This window comes from Pipistrellus kuhlii, unplaced genomic scaffold (assembly GCF_014108245.1).
Source record: "Pipistrellus kuhlii isolate mPipKuh1 unplaced genomic scaffold, mPipKuh1.p scaffold_m20_p_3, whole genome shotgun sequence".
Lineage (NCBI taxonomy): Eukaryota > Metazoa > Chordata > Mammalia > Chiroptera > Vespertilionidae > Pipistrellus > Pipistrellus kuhlii.
Window position 1 is genome coordinate 92986859 of NW_023425529.1, and position 20789 is coordinate 93007647.

Genomic DNA, 20789 nt, shown 5'->3' on the forward strand with positions numbered 1-20789 from the left:
ATGCAATCAGCAGATGAGTGGATTAGGAAACTATGATACATCTACACTATGGAATACTATGCTGCTATAAAAAAGAAGGAACTCTTACCATTTGCAGCGGCATGGATGGAATTGGAGAGCATTATGTTAAGTGAAATAAGCCAGGCAATGAAAGAAAAATACCACACAATCTCACTCATTTATGGAAAATAAAGAATGCTATAACCTGATGAACAAAAAGATAGATACAGAGCAACAAACAGACTGTCAAATTATAGAGGGAAGGCTGGGGTGTGTTGGGAAGGGCATGGGGAGAGAGGGTAGACATCAACCAAAAGACTTGTATTCATGCATATAAACACAACCAATGGACACAAGACACTGGGGTGGTGAGGGTGGGGTGGGAAGAGGGCATAGGACGGGGTTAGGGGAGGCTGGGGGAAGGTCAATGGGAAAAAAAGAGATATGTGTACTACTATACGTAATACTTTAAACAATAAAATAAAATAAAAAATCATAACTTTTAAAGTGTTTAAACCAGCGTTCACACATATCTTGAGATGGAGCATGTTCGCCATAAGCTTCCCAAAGTATACAATAACTTTTTCTTCAAAATAAAGCAATAAATTAAAAATTCCTGCAAATGCTTTTTTTTGCCATGAAATTCAACATTTTTAAGCATAAAAATATCTATGATATTAATATCTTCAGCAGTGTTGACATATGAAAGTTTTGAAGCTTGTTGTCAATACAACAAAATAGCATACATATCAAATCGCATATATATTAACATATGTGTTACTCAATCTATTGAAAAAAATCTGTATTATTAACTGGTACATCTAGTACCTGGCCTGCAATCAGAGCTGGATAGAGCTGGATCTCAAGGTGCCTTGGGATATTTACTCACCCATCACTGGGCCCCATGCTGCTAAAAAGCCAGTCTTGGAGTGCAATTTGGTTCCTCACATGCAGAGGTAGCCACAAGCTGTGGATCATTTAAAGCTTCTAACAGTTGCAGAGAGTCAACGGTGAGCATCAGGAAGTCAGGAACTGGCATACAAAACAATCAGCCAAAGACAACAACAGTATAGGATTCAAGTTAGATCCAAATGGTCCCTAAACTCTGCCAAGACAAACTCCTACTGGAGATTGAGCCCACCACCGAGGCATGTGTCCTGACTAGGAATTGAACCAGTGATCTCTTCATTCACGGGTCAACACTCAATCATTGAGCCACACTGGCTGGGCTCTGGTGTGACTTTTTTCTTTCTTTCTTTCAGAGGAAGTGGCCATTATTATATATTTTATTATTATTATTTTTTTTAATTAATCCTCCCTGCGGATATTTTTTCACTGATTTTTAAGGAGAATGCAAGAGAAAGGGAAAGACAGAAATATCTATGTGAGAGGGCTGGGTCTGGAGAGGAGCCTGCAACTAAGGTACATGCCCTTAACCAGAATCAAACCCTGGGAACCTTTAGTCTGCAGGCCAACACTTTATCCACTGTGCGAAACTGGCTAGGGCTGGTCTGGCCCTTTTTTAAAAAAAGGTGTATTTGTCTCTGGCAGGCTTTGTGTCTCCCTAGTGGGTAGAGTCCTACCGCCTTTCACTGCTGGATGCTATGTGAATGGCTGTTCCTCCTCACTCTGGTGCTCTGGGTTGAGGAGCCCAGGCTGGGGTCCAGGCCTCACTTTTTTCCTGAGAACTCTCATTTCCCCAGTGGCCAAAATATCCTCTGCACCCTTGGCCTGTAGCCACTGGGGCAGGGCCAGCCCCTCTCACCACCCTACTCTTCCTACTCTTAGGTTGCTTTCTGCAGTTTTTGTTTAAGAGTCTTATCTTCTAATATCAGAAATCTAATAAACAAAATAAACTAGTGAATAAAATAGAATCAAAGACAAGGAAGCATGGAATAAACTGACGAATCTCAGAGGGAGAAGGGAAGGGAGCAGGAAGAGATTAGCCAATAATCTTACCTATGGACACAAACAGTAGGCAACCAGTCAATGTTACTCTCATACACTGATGTTTTGTTTCTCTGTCTGTAAGGTATATACTTATAATGTATTTATTATCTCTAAGATTAATAAAAGAGCCCTAGATGGCTTGCTCAGTGGATAGAGCATCAGCCTGCAGACTGAAGGGTCCTAGGTTTGATTCCAGCCAAAGGCACATGCCAGGGTTGTGGGCTTGATCCCCAGTAGGATGTGTGCAGGAAGCAGTCGATCAATGACTCTCATCATTGATGTTTCTCTCTCTCTGAAATCAATAAAGAAATATATATATTTTTAAAATATTAATAAGACATATCCCTGAGTTGTGGGATCCCTTAACACAACCCCCGTGATTCAGGGCCCACTCAGGGTCCGGTTTCTGGAGGAGGCCGCACACTAAAATGAAGAGAGAGACTGGAAAAGTTAATTTGGAAAAATGGGGGGCCAGGCAGGAGTCAACTTCCACTAGGCTCTGGCCTTGCTATCCCTTTTATTGAGGCTATGGGATGCACCCATTACCCTTAAGCAGCTTTGGGAAACACCCATAGCCCTTAGGCAGGTAATAAGCAGATTGTCATATCAGTAAGGATTTACATGATTACAAGATGGGGAAGTTGCCTCAGTTACCATTGTCTCAATTAGATAGGGTGTGGTTGGCTCTGACCTTTCATAGCTTCAAGGTTGACCAGCCTCTTTCTATTAGTGAGAAGATGATTGGTTTCCTGCACAGAGTGAGGATTAAATAAGGGGAAAAAAGTCTTATATTCAGCTAGTCTTCAATTGATAATTCAGTATAAGTGTTCCCCAATTTAGTTTTATTCCTAGTTTGTTTCTGGGAGAACGTGTGAGAAAGATCCACCTACTTTGCTGCCATATTAAAATTTAACGGTAGAACCCTGACCAGTTTGGCTCAGTGGATAGAGCGTCAGCCTGCAGACTGAAGGATCCAAGGTTTGATTCCAGTCAAGGGCATGTACCTTGGTTGTGGGCACATTCCCAGTGGGGGTGTGCAAGAGGCATCAATGTTTCTCTCATCAATGTTTCTAATTCTCTGTCCCTCTCCCTTCCTCTCTTATAAAAAATAAATAAAATGTACTTTTTTTAATTTACCAGTAGATGTTTACTTTTAAATTTTTTAAATTTTCTTATTGATTTCAGAGAGGAAGGAAGAGAGAGAGAGAAACATCAATGATGAGAGAGAATCATGATCACCTATCTTCTGCATACCCCCAACCAAGGACCGAGCCTGCAACCTGGGCATGTGCCCTTGACCAGATCGAACCTGGGACCCTTCAGCCCACAGATTAACACTCTATCCACTGAGCCAAAACCAATCAGGACTTTTTTTTTTTTTTTTTTTTTTTTTGAGAGAGAGAAACAGCAATTTGTTGTTTCTTCTTATGTATGCATTAATTGGTTGGTTCTTGTATGTGCCCTGACTAGGAATTGAACCATGACCTCCTGGTTCATAGGTCAATGCTCAACCATTGAGCCACACCAGCTGGGCATAAGCCAACTATTTTAGATGCATTTATTTCTCATAACAGGCTATTGGGTATCCTATATACTAAAGAGCTAATATGCCAATGGCCGTCACACCCTCATGCCATCACACAGTAATGGCTCAGACCCTCAACACTGGGGAGAGAGGAATGGGAACCAGCCAGGCACAAATGAGCTCTAAAGAGAGGAATGGGGACCAGCAAGGCTGCAGCCTGGGAGAGGGACAAGCGGCCCACTGGGTGCCAGCGCCTACGCCTGCACCGTGGCCTAGCCCAGGAGTGGGATAAGCTGCACACTCGATAGTCCTGGGCACCAGTGGCTGGGGCTGCAGCCTGGGAGAAGGATAAGCCACCTGCACCGAGGTCCCAGGCACCAGTGACTATACCTGTGCCTGTGGCCCAGGAGAGGGACAATCCGCATGCCCCACAGTATACAAAATTCATGCAGTGTGTGTGTCCCTCAGCCCAGTCTGCATCCTCTCCAATCTGGGACCCCTCGGAGAATGTCCAACTGTTGGTTTAGGCCCGATCCCTATTTGGGCCTAACCTGGCAGTTGGACATCCCTTTCATAATCCAGGACTGCTGGCTCCCAATCGCTTGCCTTCCTGCCAGCATGATCACCACCTAACCACTCCCCTGCCAGCCTGATTGATGCCTTACTGCTCCCCTGATGACCTGTTTGTCCCCAACTGCCCTCCACTGCGGGCCTGGTCGCCCCCAACTGCCCTCTCTTGCTGGCCTGGTTGCCCCTAACTGACCTCCCCTGTTGGCCTGATAGCCCACAACTACCGTCCCCTGCCGACCATCTTTGACCACATGGGGACAGCCATCTTGTGCAAGGGTGTGAGGGTCAATTTGTATATCACCTCTTTTTTTAAAAAATATATATTTTATTGATTTTTTACAGAGAGGAAGGGAGAGAGATAGAGAGTTAGAAACATCGATAAGAGAGAGTCATCAATCAGCTGCCTCTTGCACACCCCCTACTGGGGATATGCCCGCAACCAAGGTACATGCCCTTGACTGGAATCGAACCCGGGACCCTTCAGTCCCCAAGCCGACGCTCTATCCATTGAGCCAAACCGGTTTCGGCTGTATATCTCCTCTTTATTATACTGGATGTGGATCAGGAATCTAGTGACTCAGAGTAGGTAAATGATCCAAGATTAACTAGCTAGCAAGTAAACTAAAACTTAAGATCTATTCAAGTTGGTTTGTTCAGTGGTTAGAGTATCAGCCTATGGACTGAAGGGAAGCAAGTTCGATTCCAGTCAAGAGCTAGTATTTCAGTTTTAGGCTCAATGCCTGGTCCTGGTTGGGCTCATGTGGGAGGCAAACAATATCTCTCTCTCTCTCACATCAACGTTTCTCTTTCTCTGTCTACCTACCCTGTTTCCCCGAAAATAAGACAGTGTCCTATATTAATTTTTTCTCCCAAAGTTGCGCTAGGTCTTATTTTCGAAGGATGTCTTATTTTCGGGGAAACACGGTATCTTTTATACTCTTCTGTATGAATGCTGTATGTTATTATTATGTTTTTATTTAATAATCCCCTGCCCAGCCGGTGTTGCTCAGTGGTTGAGCATTGACCTATCAACCTGGAGGTCATGATGCGATTCCAGTCAGGCACATGCCCTGGTTTTCAGCTGGATCCCCAGTGTGGGGTATGCAGGAGGCAGCCAATCAATGATTCTCTCTCATCATTGATGTTTCTTTCTCTTTCTCCCTCTCCCTTCCTCTCTGAAACCAATAAACATATTTTTTAAAAAGAGTGTGTAAAACATAAACACTATTTAAAGAACAATTTAAAATCAAACAACTGTGTAAGCCCACCTAATTTAAATAATAGAATGTTGGTTTGGCTCAGTGGATAAAACATCAACGTGTGGACCAATCGATTGCAGTCAAGGGCATGTACCGTGGTTGCAGGCTCCTCCAAGGTGGGGCTCATGCAGGAGGCAACCAATGGGTTTGTTTCTCTCACATCGATGTTTCCGTCCTTCCCTCCCTTTTCCACTCTCTCTAAAATCAGTGGAAAAATATCCTCAGGGGAGGATTATATATATATAAAAAAAGAATGCTGCCAACACTACAGAAGCACCTCCTTTGCCCCTGTGATCACACACACACACACACACACACACACACACACACACCCCGTTTTATCACCTGGGAATACATTCTGAGCAATATAGTAGTGCCTGCTTTTGAATGTTATAAAATAGATTCGAACAGTGCATATTATTTTGTCTTCGGCTGGTGGAAGTCTGCTGTCTCACACAGGTGTAGTCTCACGCAGCCAGTGGTTTGTTCTCTGCCCAGAGTCTTCCCTCGGAGGACGCCGAGGCCAGCTTTGCAAGGACTCCGCTACGCGCAGGCGCAGGCGGCCGCCGGTTCGCGCCGCAGCGCAGGACGCCCCGCCCGCCCCACCCAGTTCGCCTTAAAGCCTCCAGCTTCTCGCGAGACGCTTCATTCGCACGCTCGCTGCCAGGGTCGGAGGTCAGAGCGAGCCTTTCGGGGACCACAGGAGGAAGATGGCGGTGGAATCGCGCGTCACCCAGGAGGAAATTAAGAAGGAGCCGGAGAAGCCAATCGACCGGGAGAAGGTGAGGGGTGGGGATGAGGTGGCGGGGCGCCCGCGGGACGCGGAGAGGGGCCGGCTTGCTCCAGCCCCTGCCTTTCCTCTGCCCGCAGACGTGCCCGCTGCTGCTGCGCGTCTTCACCACCAACAACGGGCGCCACCACCGCATGGACGAGTTTTCCCGCGGGAACGTGCCGTCCAGCGAGCTGCAGATCTACACCTGGTGAGCGGGCGGGCGGGCGGCCTCCGCGGGCCTGCGGCCGCGGCGCGCACACGGAAGGTTTTGGCCGCTTTGCGTTTAATTGTGAACCCTTTGCGTTGAAAAGAATTGTGGCTGTTCCGTACGAAAGTAGTTTGTAGACTGTTGAGACGCGGTAGGCGCCGCAGGGGCTCCCGGTCGAGTAAAGATGCTGAGACCACAGGCCCAGGGAGCAGTGCTGTGCAGAGAGCACTGTCACCTGATGTTGAATCTTAGCTACCGTAGCATCCAAAAATAATCAACAAAACCCGAGTGGTTGCTGAGCTGATGCCGAATAGAAAAGCTGCTGCCAATAAATAAGATGTAAGGGTGAAAGTGACCCTCTACTTCTAATCAAGAAAAAGGCTTACAAAAAAATCCTGTCCTAAACTGTCCATAAAATGGAACCAAGCAAGGAAGACAACTTCTGTGCCTCAGAATGGTGCCTAAAGACATTCTGAAAGAGCTCTCCCCAGAAGCAGTAATGAGAGAGATTAGTTAACAAAGCTTGGGAACTCTCAGTTTGTAGACGTGGACTGAAGAGCTGTAACAGGCAGCCCTGAGACAAATCAGGGAAAAAGGAGTGGAAATCAAGAGGAACCTAAGGCACTCTGGAGTTGTGGGAACAAGCCAGATGCCACAGAGGTGCTATCACATCGAGCCCACAACGAATATTTTTGTGGTCCAGCAATATAATAGTATGTAAGAAACATTGCAGTAAAATTTTTGTAACTTAATTTTTTAAAATTTATTTTATATTTTTATTGATTTCAAAGAGGAAGGGAGAGGGAGAGATAAACATCAATGATGAGAGAATCATTGATCAGCTGCCTCCTGCAGCCCCTTACTGGGCATGTGCCCTTGTCCAGAATTGAACCCCGGATCCTTCAGTCCGAAGGTTGACTCTCTTTCCACTGAGCCAAATCGGCTAGGGCTGTCTGTGGTCGGCAAACTGCAGCTCGAGAGCCACATGCAACTCTTTGGCCCCTTGAGTGTGGCTCTTCCACAAAATACCACAGCCTGGGCGAGTCTATTTTGAAGAAGTGGCGTTAGAAAAAGTTTAAGTTTAAAAAATTTAGCTCTCAAAAGGAATTTCAATCGTACTGTTGATATTTGGCTTTGTTGACTAATGAGTTCGCTGATCACTGGGCTAGGGCATAACTTAATTTTTACAATATCCTGTTATAACATTCACTAATGTCTGTTCACTATAATCATGTAGCATTCAATAATTCCCTTATACAGCTTAAGCCCAGTTGCACCATATCTCTCCAATAATCCTAGCAGTGAATATTTTAGTATCCGATTGCCACATCATTAGTCTTATACTGACTTGTTTGGTGTGTGCAACAGGAAATATTTCACTTTCAGAGAATAGGAAAAATGGGTTTATTTGCGATATGCTTGTTAATTTGTGCAGTTATTCAGTGTGGTAAGTTAATGTTCAAGTAAAAAATTAACTTTTATTAAAATGTTCTATGATTTTATGTTAATGTTTACTCATTTATTTCAGCATATTTCATTCAAAATTAACCTTCATTTCTATGAAAATTGAATCTTGTTCTTTTGTGGCCCACATAAACTTAAACCTTGCTTATTTGGCCTGTGTTGCCTTTGAGCTTGACATGCTCGTCTTCCACAATTGTAGTGCCTGAGCATTTAAATCTTAATCTGTGGGGCAGGCTATCTGGAAGCTGGAACTCTCAAACATGAGCTGTGTTTGAAGCCTCCTAAGACCCTCCTAACTGATTGAATCAGGTGTGCTCATATTGTCTGTAATCTCTTTAAAGTCTAACTGTTGATAGACTTTAATCCTATATACAAAATACAGATGCTCCTTGACCTACCATGAGGTTATTGTAATGTCCCAGTAAAGCCATTCCCATCATAGTTGGAAATATAAGTGAAAATGCATTTAGTACAGCTACACTGTAAAGTATTGTTGTTTAATCTTGTGATCACATCCAGTATCCCTGGGACTGTTTGTACCTTACACAACACCTGAATTAGTGGGTTTTTGTTGTTGTTTGTTTTTCTGTAATATTTATTTATTGATTTTATTTTTATTTGGGGGGGTGTTTTTTTCACATTCCATATTTGTATTAGTTTCAAGTGTATAATATAATGGTTAGACAATCATACTTTACAGAGTGGTCCCCCTAATATTTCAAGTACCCCCCCCCCCACCTGTAAATAGCTATTACAAGATTATTTCCCCCCTATTGACCTCACCCCCCAGCACATGTGTCTGTATCCATTGGCTGAATTAGTGTTTGATTGAATAACTGGGAGCTTCAGTTCGATACATTGACTGTGACCCTCACACTTAACCAGCAAAGACTTTGGCCCCAAGGGGGCTCTTGCATTCTTCACCCCTATACTCAGCTTTATTTTGTTTTAAAATTAATATTTGTTAATCTTCACCAAAGGATTTTTCCCCTAAGGATTTTGAGAGAGAGGGAGGGAGGAAGGAAGGGAGAGAAAAAAAGAAAGAAACATCCATGTGAGAGAGAGAGACAACAATTGGTGCTTCCTGCACTTGCCCTGACCTGTGCTGGGATTGAATTAGGAAACCAGGGATGTGCCCTTTACAGGGAATTGAACTTGAGACCCTTTGGTGGGTGGACCAACACTAACCATTGAGCCACCTGCCAGGGCTATTTTTTTGTGTTTCTGTTGTTTTTCTCCTTTTCTATGCTTGCTTTTTAGTTTTCTTTTGTACTCAGTTTTAGACTAGTGGTTAGAAAGCAGCACTTGGCACTCCTCCACCTATTGGTCTGAGAGGATGGTCCTCTGCAGGTAGGAAGCTTGTGGAGGACTCACACTGTCAGAACTTATAATATGAGAGCGGAATTCCCCGAGTTCCTTATGAGCAAGATGCCAATATGAAGTTGTTTTTAGAAAAGAAGACAGAATCCTTTCTGGTACACTTAAATATACACTGAGTGGCAGGTTATTATGATCTCTGAATGCATAATAATCTGGCCACTCAGTGTGTGTGTGATATATAAGAGGCCTGGTACATGAGTTTGTCCATGGGTGAGGTCCAGCCAGCCTGACCAGGGGGAGGGGACATGGGTGATTGGCTGGCCTGCCTGATAGTTAAACTCCTGGTTGAGGGGACAATTTACATATTAGCCTTTTATTATATAGGATATACACTGAGTGTCTAGATTATTATGCGTTCAGAGATCATGTTCATTAGCCAGGAATAATTAATATTCTATTATCAATTATCCTGGAATAATCAATTATCTGGGAATAATTGATTATAGTAATCAATTATCTGGGAATAATTGATTACAATAAACAGCATCAGATATTGGGTTACCTCTAAGACATTAAAAAAAACCTCTGGCTTCAGACTTCATACCAATATTCGAGATCACTGGGGACAAAGTTAAAATAACGGGTTGCAGAATAGAATTTGAACTCTGACAAAGGAAAAATAAACTGAAGTACAAAATGAGAGGAAGAGGAGACAGAATCTTTCTCTGATGTTTTACAATTCCTTCAATTTGACTTCAGTTTTTTTTCTATCAATTTCAAGTTGAAGTATACCTAATTTGTTAAAAAATATGTATAATATCTGATTTGCCCTGTATTAGTGAAGTATTAATACTTAATGTTGCCAAGTATTATAATATAGCATTATGCATATATAAAAAATGCTTAGAGTGATGTTAATGTAGTTATTTCAGATTGGTGAGATTTGGCATACAACTTATTGCATTCTTTCATGTGGCTTTTCCCATTTATGTGTTTGTTTTTTATTGATTTCAGAGAGGAAGGGAGAGAGATAAACATCAGTGATGAGAGTCATTGATCAGTTTACCTCCTTCACACCCCACACTGGGGATTGAGCCCACAAGCCGGGCATGTGTCCTAACTGAGAATGGAACTGAAATCCTGGCTCATAGGTTGAGCCATGCCACGTAAGCGTCCTTTCCCCTTTAAATAACATGTTTCAAGTTGGGAAAGGCAGTCTGGCCCAGCTTTTCGCTCTCTGCTGAGGCTGCAGAAAAGTGGCTTTGGGCTCAGAGCATTTCCTTGCAAAGAGATACCTCTTTGGGAGTCTCTTTTCCTATTCTGGATTTGATGTGTGTTCTTTGTTCTGCTTAAGCATCATTTGGCACCCAACCCCACTGCTGTATCCAGGATCTTCCACTTGCAACACAAAAGGCATGCATACAGCCCGCCCGCCTCTCTGCAGGGTGAGACCTGCTGGTAGTGAGGACCTGCATACATCACTTATTGAAGCGGATCTTGCTTGTCTTTTAGTGTAGCGGTTGCCAACCTTTTGAACCTCACATACTACCTGTGGTTCATGGACCACTGGTTGGCGACTGCTGTTTTAGTGGACATAAAATGTTCATGCTTTTTTTTGGCAACCTGCAAACCATGGAGTGAAGTGATATTCTGGGTTGCTGCTTCTGGTGGTGGATGTTGTTATACTCTTTGCTGCCCTATACAAAATGGGACTCCTCCCCGAAGTTGGAAACAGGTGTTGCTTGCTTGACATATGTTTTACACAAAAAGAAAAACTTAATAAAAACCACAACGGAGACAGAGGTGAAAAGAAGTCAACATATAGAGTTAAATAAGGAATGGTTGAAATAAAAACAGTACTGGTGGGAATGGCAAGAAAAATTAAATTTCACCTGTGTTTAGGAGGTAAACAATAGAATAGAGATTTGAAGAATTAGTGCTTAGATTTATGACCTGGGCAACAAAGTGGGTGGTGGTAGTTTTGATGGTAAAGGCATGTTTTGTGGGGAATTCTGTTTTGTTTTGTTCTGTTCTGGGCACACGAAAGATTCGGCCATGGTAGCGAGAGGACAATGATGTAGTCATCCTGTGTGTTTTCACTATCTGTATGGTTAAAGCCATGGTTTTGAGTATGATGTAGTGTGGAGATTTGTAAGTAGGTGCAAAGTTAAAACTAAGTGAACTTGCTGAGCATTTGGCTTCCTGCTTGATGATGTATTTTAAATTTCTTTAAAAAAAAATATTTTATTGATTTCAGAGAGGAAGGGAGAGGGAGAGAAGGAAACATCAATGATGAAAATCTTTGTTCAATTGCCTCCTGCACGCCCACTAATGGGGATTGAGCCTGAAACCCAAGCATGTGCCCTTGACCAGAATCGAACCTGGGACCTTTCAGTCCTCAGGCCGATGCTCTGTCACTGAGCCAGCTAGGGCTAGATTTCTTATTCTTTATCAGTGCCTGCTGTCCTTGAGTCATTTTATAGTGCCCTATTAGGCAAATGTTCCAAGTTCCAGGTCATCCATTTCATTTTCCCAGTTGTCATGAAAGAAAACTATAAAAATTTATATTGACTTATTACCTTATTGTAGCTTATCTTTTAAAAGATTTCCAGATTATGCCATATTAACTCAAAAGACAATAAGTTCTACGTTTCAGATAAATATGTGCAGAGCAAGAATATACATTGTGAAAGGAGCCTGTGCTTTGTCAAAATTTTCCTGTTTCATCTGTTTCTGGGCTCCATCTATTGTAAAACTCACCATAAGATTCCTTCTTAGGAAAAACACTGCACATCTTCATGAAACTGCTTTCCTGTCACATTCAATCCAATGTGCATTCAAATTCCAGAGGGAAAGTATATGTCCTGGAAAGAATGAAACAATTATTTTAAGTGTTTGTATTAATTTGGACTAACTACCATTAAAGGGGTAAATCACTAGGCCAAAAAGATGTTACATCGCAACAAAAGTTAGCATAAATAATTTTGAAGTCTGTTAGCAATAACAGTCTGAATTTAATTCATCAAATTTCAAGTATTGAGGCCAGTAAAGGGAATATTTGGGGAGCGCATAGGATTATATGTTTTAAGATTATAAAACTGAAGTATAAAACCATGACAGTTTCTGACATAAATTGCAATTCAGACACAACTCTGTATGTCTATATTGTTATATTATTGCTGATTAATGAAATATGTTTTGTTTTGTTTTTTAAATTCAGGATGGATGCAACCTTGAAAGAACTGACTAGTTTAGTAAAAGAAGTCTACCCAGAAGCTAGAAAGAAGGGCACACACTTCAACTTTGCAATTGTTTTTACCGATATTAAAAGACCTGGTTATCGGTAGGTAACTTTATTTTTTTACTTTTTAATATATTTTATTGGTTTTTTACAGAGGAAGAGGGAGGGATAGAGAGTTAGAAACATCGATGAGACAGAATCATCGATCAGCTGCCTCCTGCACACATCCTTCTGGGGATGTGCCTGCAACCCTTGACCGGAATCGAACCTGGGACCTTTCAGTCCGCAGGCTGATGCTCTATCCACTGAGCCAAAGCGGTTTTGGCAGGTAACTTTATTTTTAGCTCCTATAATGTCTTTTTCGTTTTGATATATTTTACTGATGGGGGTAACCTCTTTAGTGAACCTCATTAGTGGGAGGAATTTAGATTTGTATTATTATTTTTTTTTAAGCTGGGATGTAAATTTTTTTAAAAATAAATCTTTATTGTCCATATTATTACATCTGTTCCCTCCCCCCCGCCCCCCAGCTCCCCTTCACCTGGTTCCCACCCCACCTTCTTCCCTTAACCCTCCCCACTGTCCTCATCCATAGGTGTACAATTTTTGTCCAGTCTCTTCCTGCACTCCCCACACTCCTTTCCTCCCTAGCATTGTTGGGCCTCCCTTTCTATGCCCCTGAGTCTATTATATTCACCAGTTTATTCTGTTCATCAGACTTTTATTCACTTGATTTTTAGATCACTTGTTGATAGACACGTTAAATATTTATTGTTCATAATTTTTGTCTTTCCTTTTTTCTTTTTCCTATTCTTAAAAAACACCTTTCAGCATTTCATATAATACTGGTTTGGTGGTGATAATCTCCTTTAGCTTTTTCTTATCTGTGAAGCTCTTTATCTGACCTTCAATTCTGAATGATAGCTTTGCTGGGTAGAGTAATCTTGATTATAGATTCTTGCTATTCATCACTTTGAATATTTCTTGCTACTCCCATCTGGCCTGCATAGTTTCTGTTGAGAAATCAGCTGACAATCGTATGGGTGCTCCCTTGTAGGTAATAACTGTTTTTCTCTTGCTGCTTTTAATATTCTCTTTGTCTTTTGCTCTTGGCATTTGCATTATGATGTGTCTTGGTGTGGTCCTCTTTGGATTCCTTTTGTTTGGGATTCTCTGTGCTTCCTGGACTTGTAAGTCTATTTCTTTCACCAGGTGGGGAAAGTTTTCTGTCATTATTTCTTCAAATAGGTTTTCAGTATCTTGCTCTCTCTCTTCCGGCATCCCCATAATTCGGATATTGGTATGCTTGAGGTTGTCCCAGAGGCTTCTTATACTATCTTCATATTTTTGGATTCTTTTTTCTTTTTTCTGCTTGGGTGATTTTTGCTTCTTTGTATTTCAAATCTTTGACTAGATTCTTGCATTCCTCTAATCTGCTAGGTCTCTGAATATTTTTTATTTCAGTCAGTGTATGTTTAATTTCTAGTTGATCCTTTTTCATATCCTCGAGGGTCTTGTTAAATTTATTGGCGTTTTCTAGGAAATTCTTGAAAAACCTTATAACCATGGTTTTGAACTATATCCACTAGTTTTCTCTCCTCCATTTCTTTCATTTGTAATCTGTTTCTTTGTCTCCACATTTTTGCTGGTTCCCTGTGTTGATAGAATGGCTTTGTGTGTTAGATGTCTTACAGGGCCCAGTGGCTCAGCCTCCCCAATTACCTGAGGTGGATAGCCTTGGTGCACTCTCTTGGTGCACCCCTTTGTGGGCTGTGTGCACAGTCTTGTTGTAGTTACGCCTTGATAGTATCACTGGGAGGAATTGGCTGTGAGGATCAGCTGTGTCTGCACTGGGAGAACTTCTGTGCTGGAGACACTCTAATGGGAGAAGACTTGCAAAAGCCTCTGTGCTCAGCTTGGATGGAGCGGAGTCTCAGGGCAGAGCAGACAACAATGGCTTCCCATCAGCCCTGCCCTAAGAGGCCGCTGGGTCTCAGTGTCCCTTGGTAATCGCTGCCACACCTCTGAGAGAAAGCCACCCTCGAGTTCTGCCCGCTGCTGGACAGTCCAGTTTCTCCCCGAACGAGTCTGGGTCCCCAGAGTCTCACCTGGAACTGGAGTTCAGAGCAGTTGGGAGCTTTTGTCTCCTTCCCAATTGAGAAAGCCAGCTGCACACTCAGGTGCCAGTCCTCTCCGCACGTGCACCTCTGCACCTCTACCTTCAGCAGCTCCTCTGAGACTCAGTGTGCTTTTCTCTTTCCTTCTAGTTGTCGAATTTCCCCTCAGCCAGCCTTCCTGTGGTTCTGGATGATGTCCATTTTGTCTTTTAATTGTAGTTTTGAAATTGTTGCGCGAGGCAGCAGTTTAGGTGTTTACCTATGCTGCCATCTTGGTTTCTTCTAGATTTGTATTATCTTAATATCTGTATTTTTGTGCAGTAAGATAATGGAGCTGCATGATTAATGTTGCACACAACATTAACAGTTGGTCTCCTTCCTGCAGGGTGAAGGAGATTGGCAGCACCATGTCTGGGAGAAAGGGGACTGATGATTCCATGACCCTGCAGTCCCAGAAGTTTCAGATAGGAGATTATCTGGACATAGCAATCACCCCTCCGAATCGGGCACCACCTCCTTCAGGGCGCATGAGGCCCTATTAAATTTTATTGACCATTGAGTTTATTTTTCATTCAGTTATGTAAAACAAATTTATACCTTTTCCTCCTTTTTATTGCCATTAAGCCTTTAAATTCTAAAGAAATTGTAATGCATTTATTTACGAGTTAGGTTTGGCTGTGCTATGGTATGAATAGTAAGAGTAAGTCCATATTTCAAGTCCTTCTGTAAAATATGAAGTGCTCTTAGCATTCTATGTAAAACTTATTAAATAAACATGTGCAATCAACCTGAGTGTGAAAATTAACGGAGGCATGGGAGCTGGGTTTGAGTATTTGGGGTTTGTGTTACGTAGTGGAGGATAATGAGCTTAATGTCAAATGGTGCAGAACAAGAAAACCATAGGATTATATTAATTAAACTAGAGGCCTGATACATGAAATTCATGCAAGAGTAGGCCTTCCCTCAGCTGCCTGCAGTGGCTTCCCTCTGGCACCCTGGATCCAGGCCTCCCTCTAGCTGCTGGCAAGCACTTGGGACCTGGGCTTCCCTCCAGATGGTTGTCCAGAAGGACATGTGGTTTAATTAGCATATTACACTTTGATTATAGACTAGAGGCCTGGTGCACAAAATTTGTGCACGGGGGTGGGGGTTGTCCCTCAGCCCAGCCTGCGCCCTCTCCAGTTTGGGGTCCTCAAGGGATGTCCAACTGCCTGGTGGGATCAGGCCTAACTGGGTGGTCAGACATCCCTCTCATAATTTCAGGACTGGTGGCTCCCAACTGCTCTCCTGCCTCTTCCTGAGTGTCCCTAACTGCTTCTGCCTGCCAGCCTGATCACCCCCTAACCACTCCCATGTCAGCCTGATATCTAACTGCTCCCCTGCAGGCCTGGTCACCCTAACTGCTCTCCCCTACAGGCCTGGGCCCCTCCCCCCATCTGCCCTTCCCTGCAGGCTTGATCGCCCCCAACTGCCATCCCTTGTGGGCCTGGTCCCTCCCAACTGCCCTCCCCTGCTGGCCATTTTATGACAGCCATCTTGTGTCCACATGGGGCCAGTCATTTTGTGTATTGGAGTGATGGTCAATTTGCATATTTTATTACTGTGTTTCCCCGAAAATAAGACATCCTCCGAAAATAAGACCTACTTACAGGTTTCCTTCTTAGTGAAATATAAGGTATTCCCCCGAAAATAAGCACCCCCCCTCCCCAGGCTGTCTCAGAATGCTATTGCTAAACATGAGAGATTTGGTCCACTGATTCTGAGTCAAGAAATTCACCAGGAAATTCAGGAATTGGATTGTTATGATGATGCTCCAGAAGATGATGACACGATTGTCATTGAATAAATAAGTAAATTCTTGATGTAGGATTCACAGTTTGTCTGGTTTGTGTTGACAACTACCGTACTACCGTACCGTATACAGGTAATTTCTTTTCATTTAACAATAAATGTGTACTATATTCTTCTTGGGAAAATAAGACATCCCCTGAAAATAAGACCTAGCGCATTTTTGGGAACAAAAATTAATATAAGACACTGTCTTATTTTTGGGGAAACAGGGTAGATAGGATAGCATGAGTTTGTGGCCTAGACATTAGACAAGGTTTGGAGTTAGAAAAGGGATCTCTGAGCATGGCAGCAGAGGCATTTTGGAAGCTTGAGCTGATGCAACTTGAAGAATCTTGTGATTAAAGAAATCGGCCTGCCTGAATCATGGTACAATCAAAACTTCAAAAAGCTAGAGAAGAGAATGGGTGCCACAGTGAGGGCTTTTTATGTTTTAAAGATTGGGGAGGACAGGAAGCAGGGTTAGAACTTAAACCTTCCACCTGAAGAAAATCTGAAAGTGGAAGAGTAATCAAGGCCAAGTGAGAAGTGCCAGGGGATGATGCCAAGTTGGGTAAGGAATATTCACAAACCATGCTAAATGCTAGTGACAGTCTCCCCTTCTCTGACGGACACTTTCCAAGACTCCCAGTGGATACCTAAAATACCAGATAGTACTGAACCCTGTGTATACTGTCTTCCTATACATTCATACCTGTGATAAAGTTTAATTTGTAAACTAGGAAGAGTATGAGTTTAACAACCATAGCTAATAGGACAGTTGTAACAATGTACTGTAATCAAACTTATGTGAATGTTGCATTATTCAGTAAAATATGAGTTACTTGAACACAAGCACTGTAATACTCTGATATAATACTCTGAGAAATCAGCTGATACACTTGACAAATGTCAGCCACTTTTTTTCTGATTTCAGAGAGGAAGAGATAGGAACATTAATGATGAATCATTAACTGACTGCCTCCTGCATGCCCCCCACTGGAGACCAATGCCCGACCAGGAATTGAAACTGCAACCTCCTAGTTCATAGGTGGACACTGAGCCACACTGGCCTTTTGGAGTTTGAGTTCCAGCACATCCACCCTATATAATGAAAGGCTAATATGCAAATTGTCCCATGGGCGTAAGTTAGATGTGTGCTGACCACCAGGGGGTGGTGCAGACTATGGCAGGCATTGGTGACGAGACGCTGCTGACCCTGATGGGATGGTAGAGCAGGTGAGCAGGTGGTGACTGTCCAAGGCAGGTGCAAGCCAGGTCCCCGACTGCCTCACAGATAGGCCCTGATTGCTGGCCAGTCCTAGGGACCCTATTCCTGTAGTCGTCTACATGAACTTGGTATTTTCAGTTATTAACATTATATATTCAGTCTAGACATTATATATTCAAATTTTGAAAAATGTAACTGGGACTGTTGTACCCAGAGTAAATTCAATGAACCCAGACTATCTCTGTACAAACTGAAGGCAACACCCTAAAAACTAAGCATACCACAATGCTTAGCTGTGCCAGATTCTGTGCTAAGGAACTTACTGTGCATTATCTCATTTACCTCCCATTGAGCTACAATGACTAGTTTCCACCTGTAGATGAAATTAAGACCTGCTTTAACAGATCACATGGTAGGCATATAAACCTATGTAACCAATAATAGATTAGTTAGTTGAAACTACATTTCCAAAAAAAGTTTTTCAGTTTCCTTGATTCTCGACTCACTGCAATCTTAAATCCACTCACACTGCAGTGATACTGCTCCTGTAGGGAAGTTATCCTTTGCATTCTAAATTTCGGACAAGGGACCTAGAGTTGTGGACCTGTTTGTTTTTATACAAACCAGAACACCTCTCTTAAATATGGTCACGGCTCACAGTTTGAGGAGCCGTATGAGATCTGTGTTACTGTATTTATTGCTTAGAAATAGGTAGTTTTACCATAGTTATAGTAATTTCTTGGAGTCTGCATGAACAAGCTTGAAGGAAGAATGTTTATTCTGTTAGGAATAATCATGACTAGGCAGCTATTCTTTTTTACTGATTTCAGAGAGGAATGGAGAGAAACATTGATAAGCCCATCCCACACGGGATTGAGCCCACAACCCAGGCATGTGCCCTGACTGGGAATCAAACTGTGACCTCCTGGTTCATAGATCAACACTCAACCACTGAGCCACACCAGCCAGGCAGGTAGGTATTTTTGTATGTTTGTGTTTAATCCTCACCTGGGGATATTTCTCCATGATTTTAGAGCAGGAGAGTGTAGAAACTTCAGTGTGGCACACTGACTGCTTGCCACCCACATGTGCCCCAACCAGGGCTTGGGATTGAGCCTGCAACCCAAGCATGCACCCTTGACGGAATCGAACCTGGGACCCTTAAGTCCACAGGTCTAAGCTCTATCCACTGAACCAAATCAGTAAGGGCTGGGCAACTTTCTATGAAGAGCGCAATGGATTCTCCCTGCCCAGTCTCAGAAGAATAAGCTAAAACCTAAAAGGGAATTTTAAGACATTTGGCTTTAAAATTTTTTAAATAAGCAAAAACCTTAAGTTTGGGAGTGTTATGAACATTTATTGTTGGGAGGAGCCAATGTAATGGTGCTTAGGAGTGCCTAGATAGTGAATGTTCAAAACCTATTTAAAAAGAAAAGGCATTTGTAGCCCTCTCAATGTGCCTTCAGAATTTTCTACCTCACCTAAGCTGGCCAGCCCAGTAATAACCATTTCTTAAAATTTCAAATAAGACTTGATGAAATTAAAGCAATTTAAATTATGAACGAAGTAAACCTAAGGCATTTTTAAAATATGTAAATTCTAGAGTAATTATTGGAAACTATCAGAATTTGTAGTATCTCTCTCACTTTCCAGTATTTTGCCAGGGATTTATATATACTAAACTGAGCGTCTATTATGTACCACGTTCTATGGGATAGGAGAAACATAAATATGACAAAATACAGATCCTTCCTCATAGTCTTAGTTTCATGAAAGGTATAAACACATGGTAAAAAGTTTATGAGAAGTTGTTATTGAAGATGGCACTTGAGCTTGTCTGACTCCTAAAGGGTTGGATTTATACTCCTGTTACAGGGTGTAACATGAACAAAGGCATACATGTGGGGAACGTACCACTCATGGAACACTCATGTAATAATTTTGACCAAATTCAGGATAAAGAGGGGACACATCAGAGATGTTGGAGGATCAATACATTTGGGGTGGACAATGAATGGGACATGGAAAAGCCATTTCCTCATCTGGAAAATACTGATTTCAAAGTATTAATCTAAGAATTAAATAAATATTTAGGACCATGCCTAGTGTGTACGATTATCATTCCCCAGCATGCCATAAAAAACCAGTTCTGACAACATCATCCATTTTACCACCAAGTCCAATAGTCAAGTTTTGTCTCTTTTATACTAGAGGCCTGGTGCACGAAATTCATGCAAGAGTACAGTCCCTAGGCCTGCCCTGCGATCAGGGCCATCTTCCCGGGCTGCACAAGCCGGCCCTGCCCTCAGTTCCCCATTAGCCATCAGGTGATCGGAGCCTGCTGGCAGGGGGAGGAACCGAGAGGGTGGCCATTATACCCGCTAGCTGGCCCTGCCCCCACCTACATCCCGGTCACCTGCCCCTGACTCCCCATTCGCCATTGGGCAATCTGAGCCTGCCAGCTGGGGAAAGGGACCGGGAGAGAGTGCACCTCAGTGTCTGGTTGAGCAGTCGTTCTGATCATTCCACCATTACGGTGAATTAGCATATTACCCTTTCATTATATAGGATTCTCAGCAACACTGACAGGATCCATCACTCTCCTTGAAATCCTTCCTACTTAATGGATTCTTCTCAATCTTCTTCCCTAGATTGTTCTACCTCTTCTCACCCTCTTAAAGCCAAGATTCAGTCTTAGTACTCTGGATACCTCTTCTATGTAAAAGTCCAGGATTCAGACTTAGTACTCTGGATACTTCCCTTAGCAATCCACTCATGCAGTGCATTTCTGTCCATGCAGATGTGGTAAATACTTAACGTAAGGTTATTAGAAATTTGGGAAGTCATCATCATATGTAAGGTGACTACAGCTTTACCTTGAACTAAATACCTTGAAAATAATTTGACATATTATCAAAAATTACAACTACTCAGTAATTCCTAGAACACAGAATAAATCATTTTAATATCTATTTTCTGACAAAATTAAGAGAGCAAGCCTTTACATTTGCCTTTCAAGGCACAGTCACAGAAGAGGGTACTCTACCGCATCAAATCCCCCATGGGTAAGACAGTGAAGCACCTTGTTATACTTGTCAAATATTAATTCTCAAATTCTTAACTGGTCTTCATAATACACTAGGTCCTTATTTTCCCATTGGCCATGTGAAATGTTTGCCAAAGTACTTTTATGGATTTAATTAGATTACTGTTCAGTTATACTTAAATGGGAAGGATCTTGGGCCTGATGGACAAGGCAGTGGGAAATTATCAGCTCTCGACACATTCAGTCTCCTTGTTACTGT

General features: G+C 42.5%; 2 protein-coding genes across 2 annotated transcripts in view; one reads left to right on the forward strand and one right to left on the reverse strand.

Annotated features, from left to right (window-relative positions):
• Nucleotides 1-5924: 5924 nt before the first annotated feature.
• On the forward strand, nt 5925-14983 carry SAP18 (Sin3A associated protein 18). The gene is made up of 4 exons (XM_036457590.2): nt 5925-6086; nt 6175-6284; nt 12289-12411; nt 14812-14983. The coding sequence occupies exons 1-4, from the start codon at nt 6015-6017 to the stop codon at nt 14966-14968; spliced, it is 462 nt and encodes a 153-aa protein (XP_036313483.1). The 5' UTR covers nt 5925-6014; the 3' UTR covers nt 14969-14983.
• SKA3 (spindle and kinetochore associated complex subunit 3) overlaps nt 11918-20789 on the reverse strand; it is a 29022-nt gene continuing 20150 nt past the window's right edge. The window contains exon 9 of the mRNA XM_045588533.1: nt 11918-11932. The gene's annotated coding sequence lies outside the window, so the exon portion shown is untranslated. The remainder of the gene's footprint in view (nt 11933-20789) is intronic.

What these genes read in the sequence shown, in the direction of transcription:
- SAP18 (XM_036457590.2), top strand. Translation starts at nt 6,015, where the DNA reads ATGGCGGTGGAATCGCGCGTCACCCAGGAGGAAATTAAGAAGGAGCCG. An exon ending in AGCCAATCGACCGGGAGAAG is followed by an intron (nt 6,087 to 6,174) that starts GTGAGGGGTGGG and finishes CTCTGCCCGCAG; the next exon opens with ACGTGCCCGCTGCTGCTGCG. An exon ending in ATTAAAAGACCTGGTTATCG is followed by an intron (nt 12,412 to 14,811) that starts GTAGGTAACTTT and finishes TCCTTCCTGCAG; the next exon opens with GGTGAAGGAGATTGGCAGCA.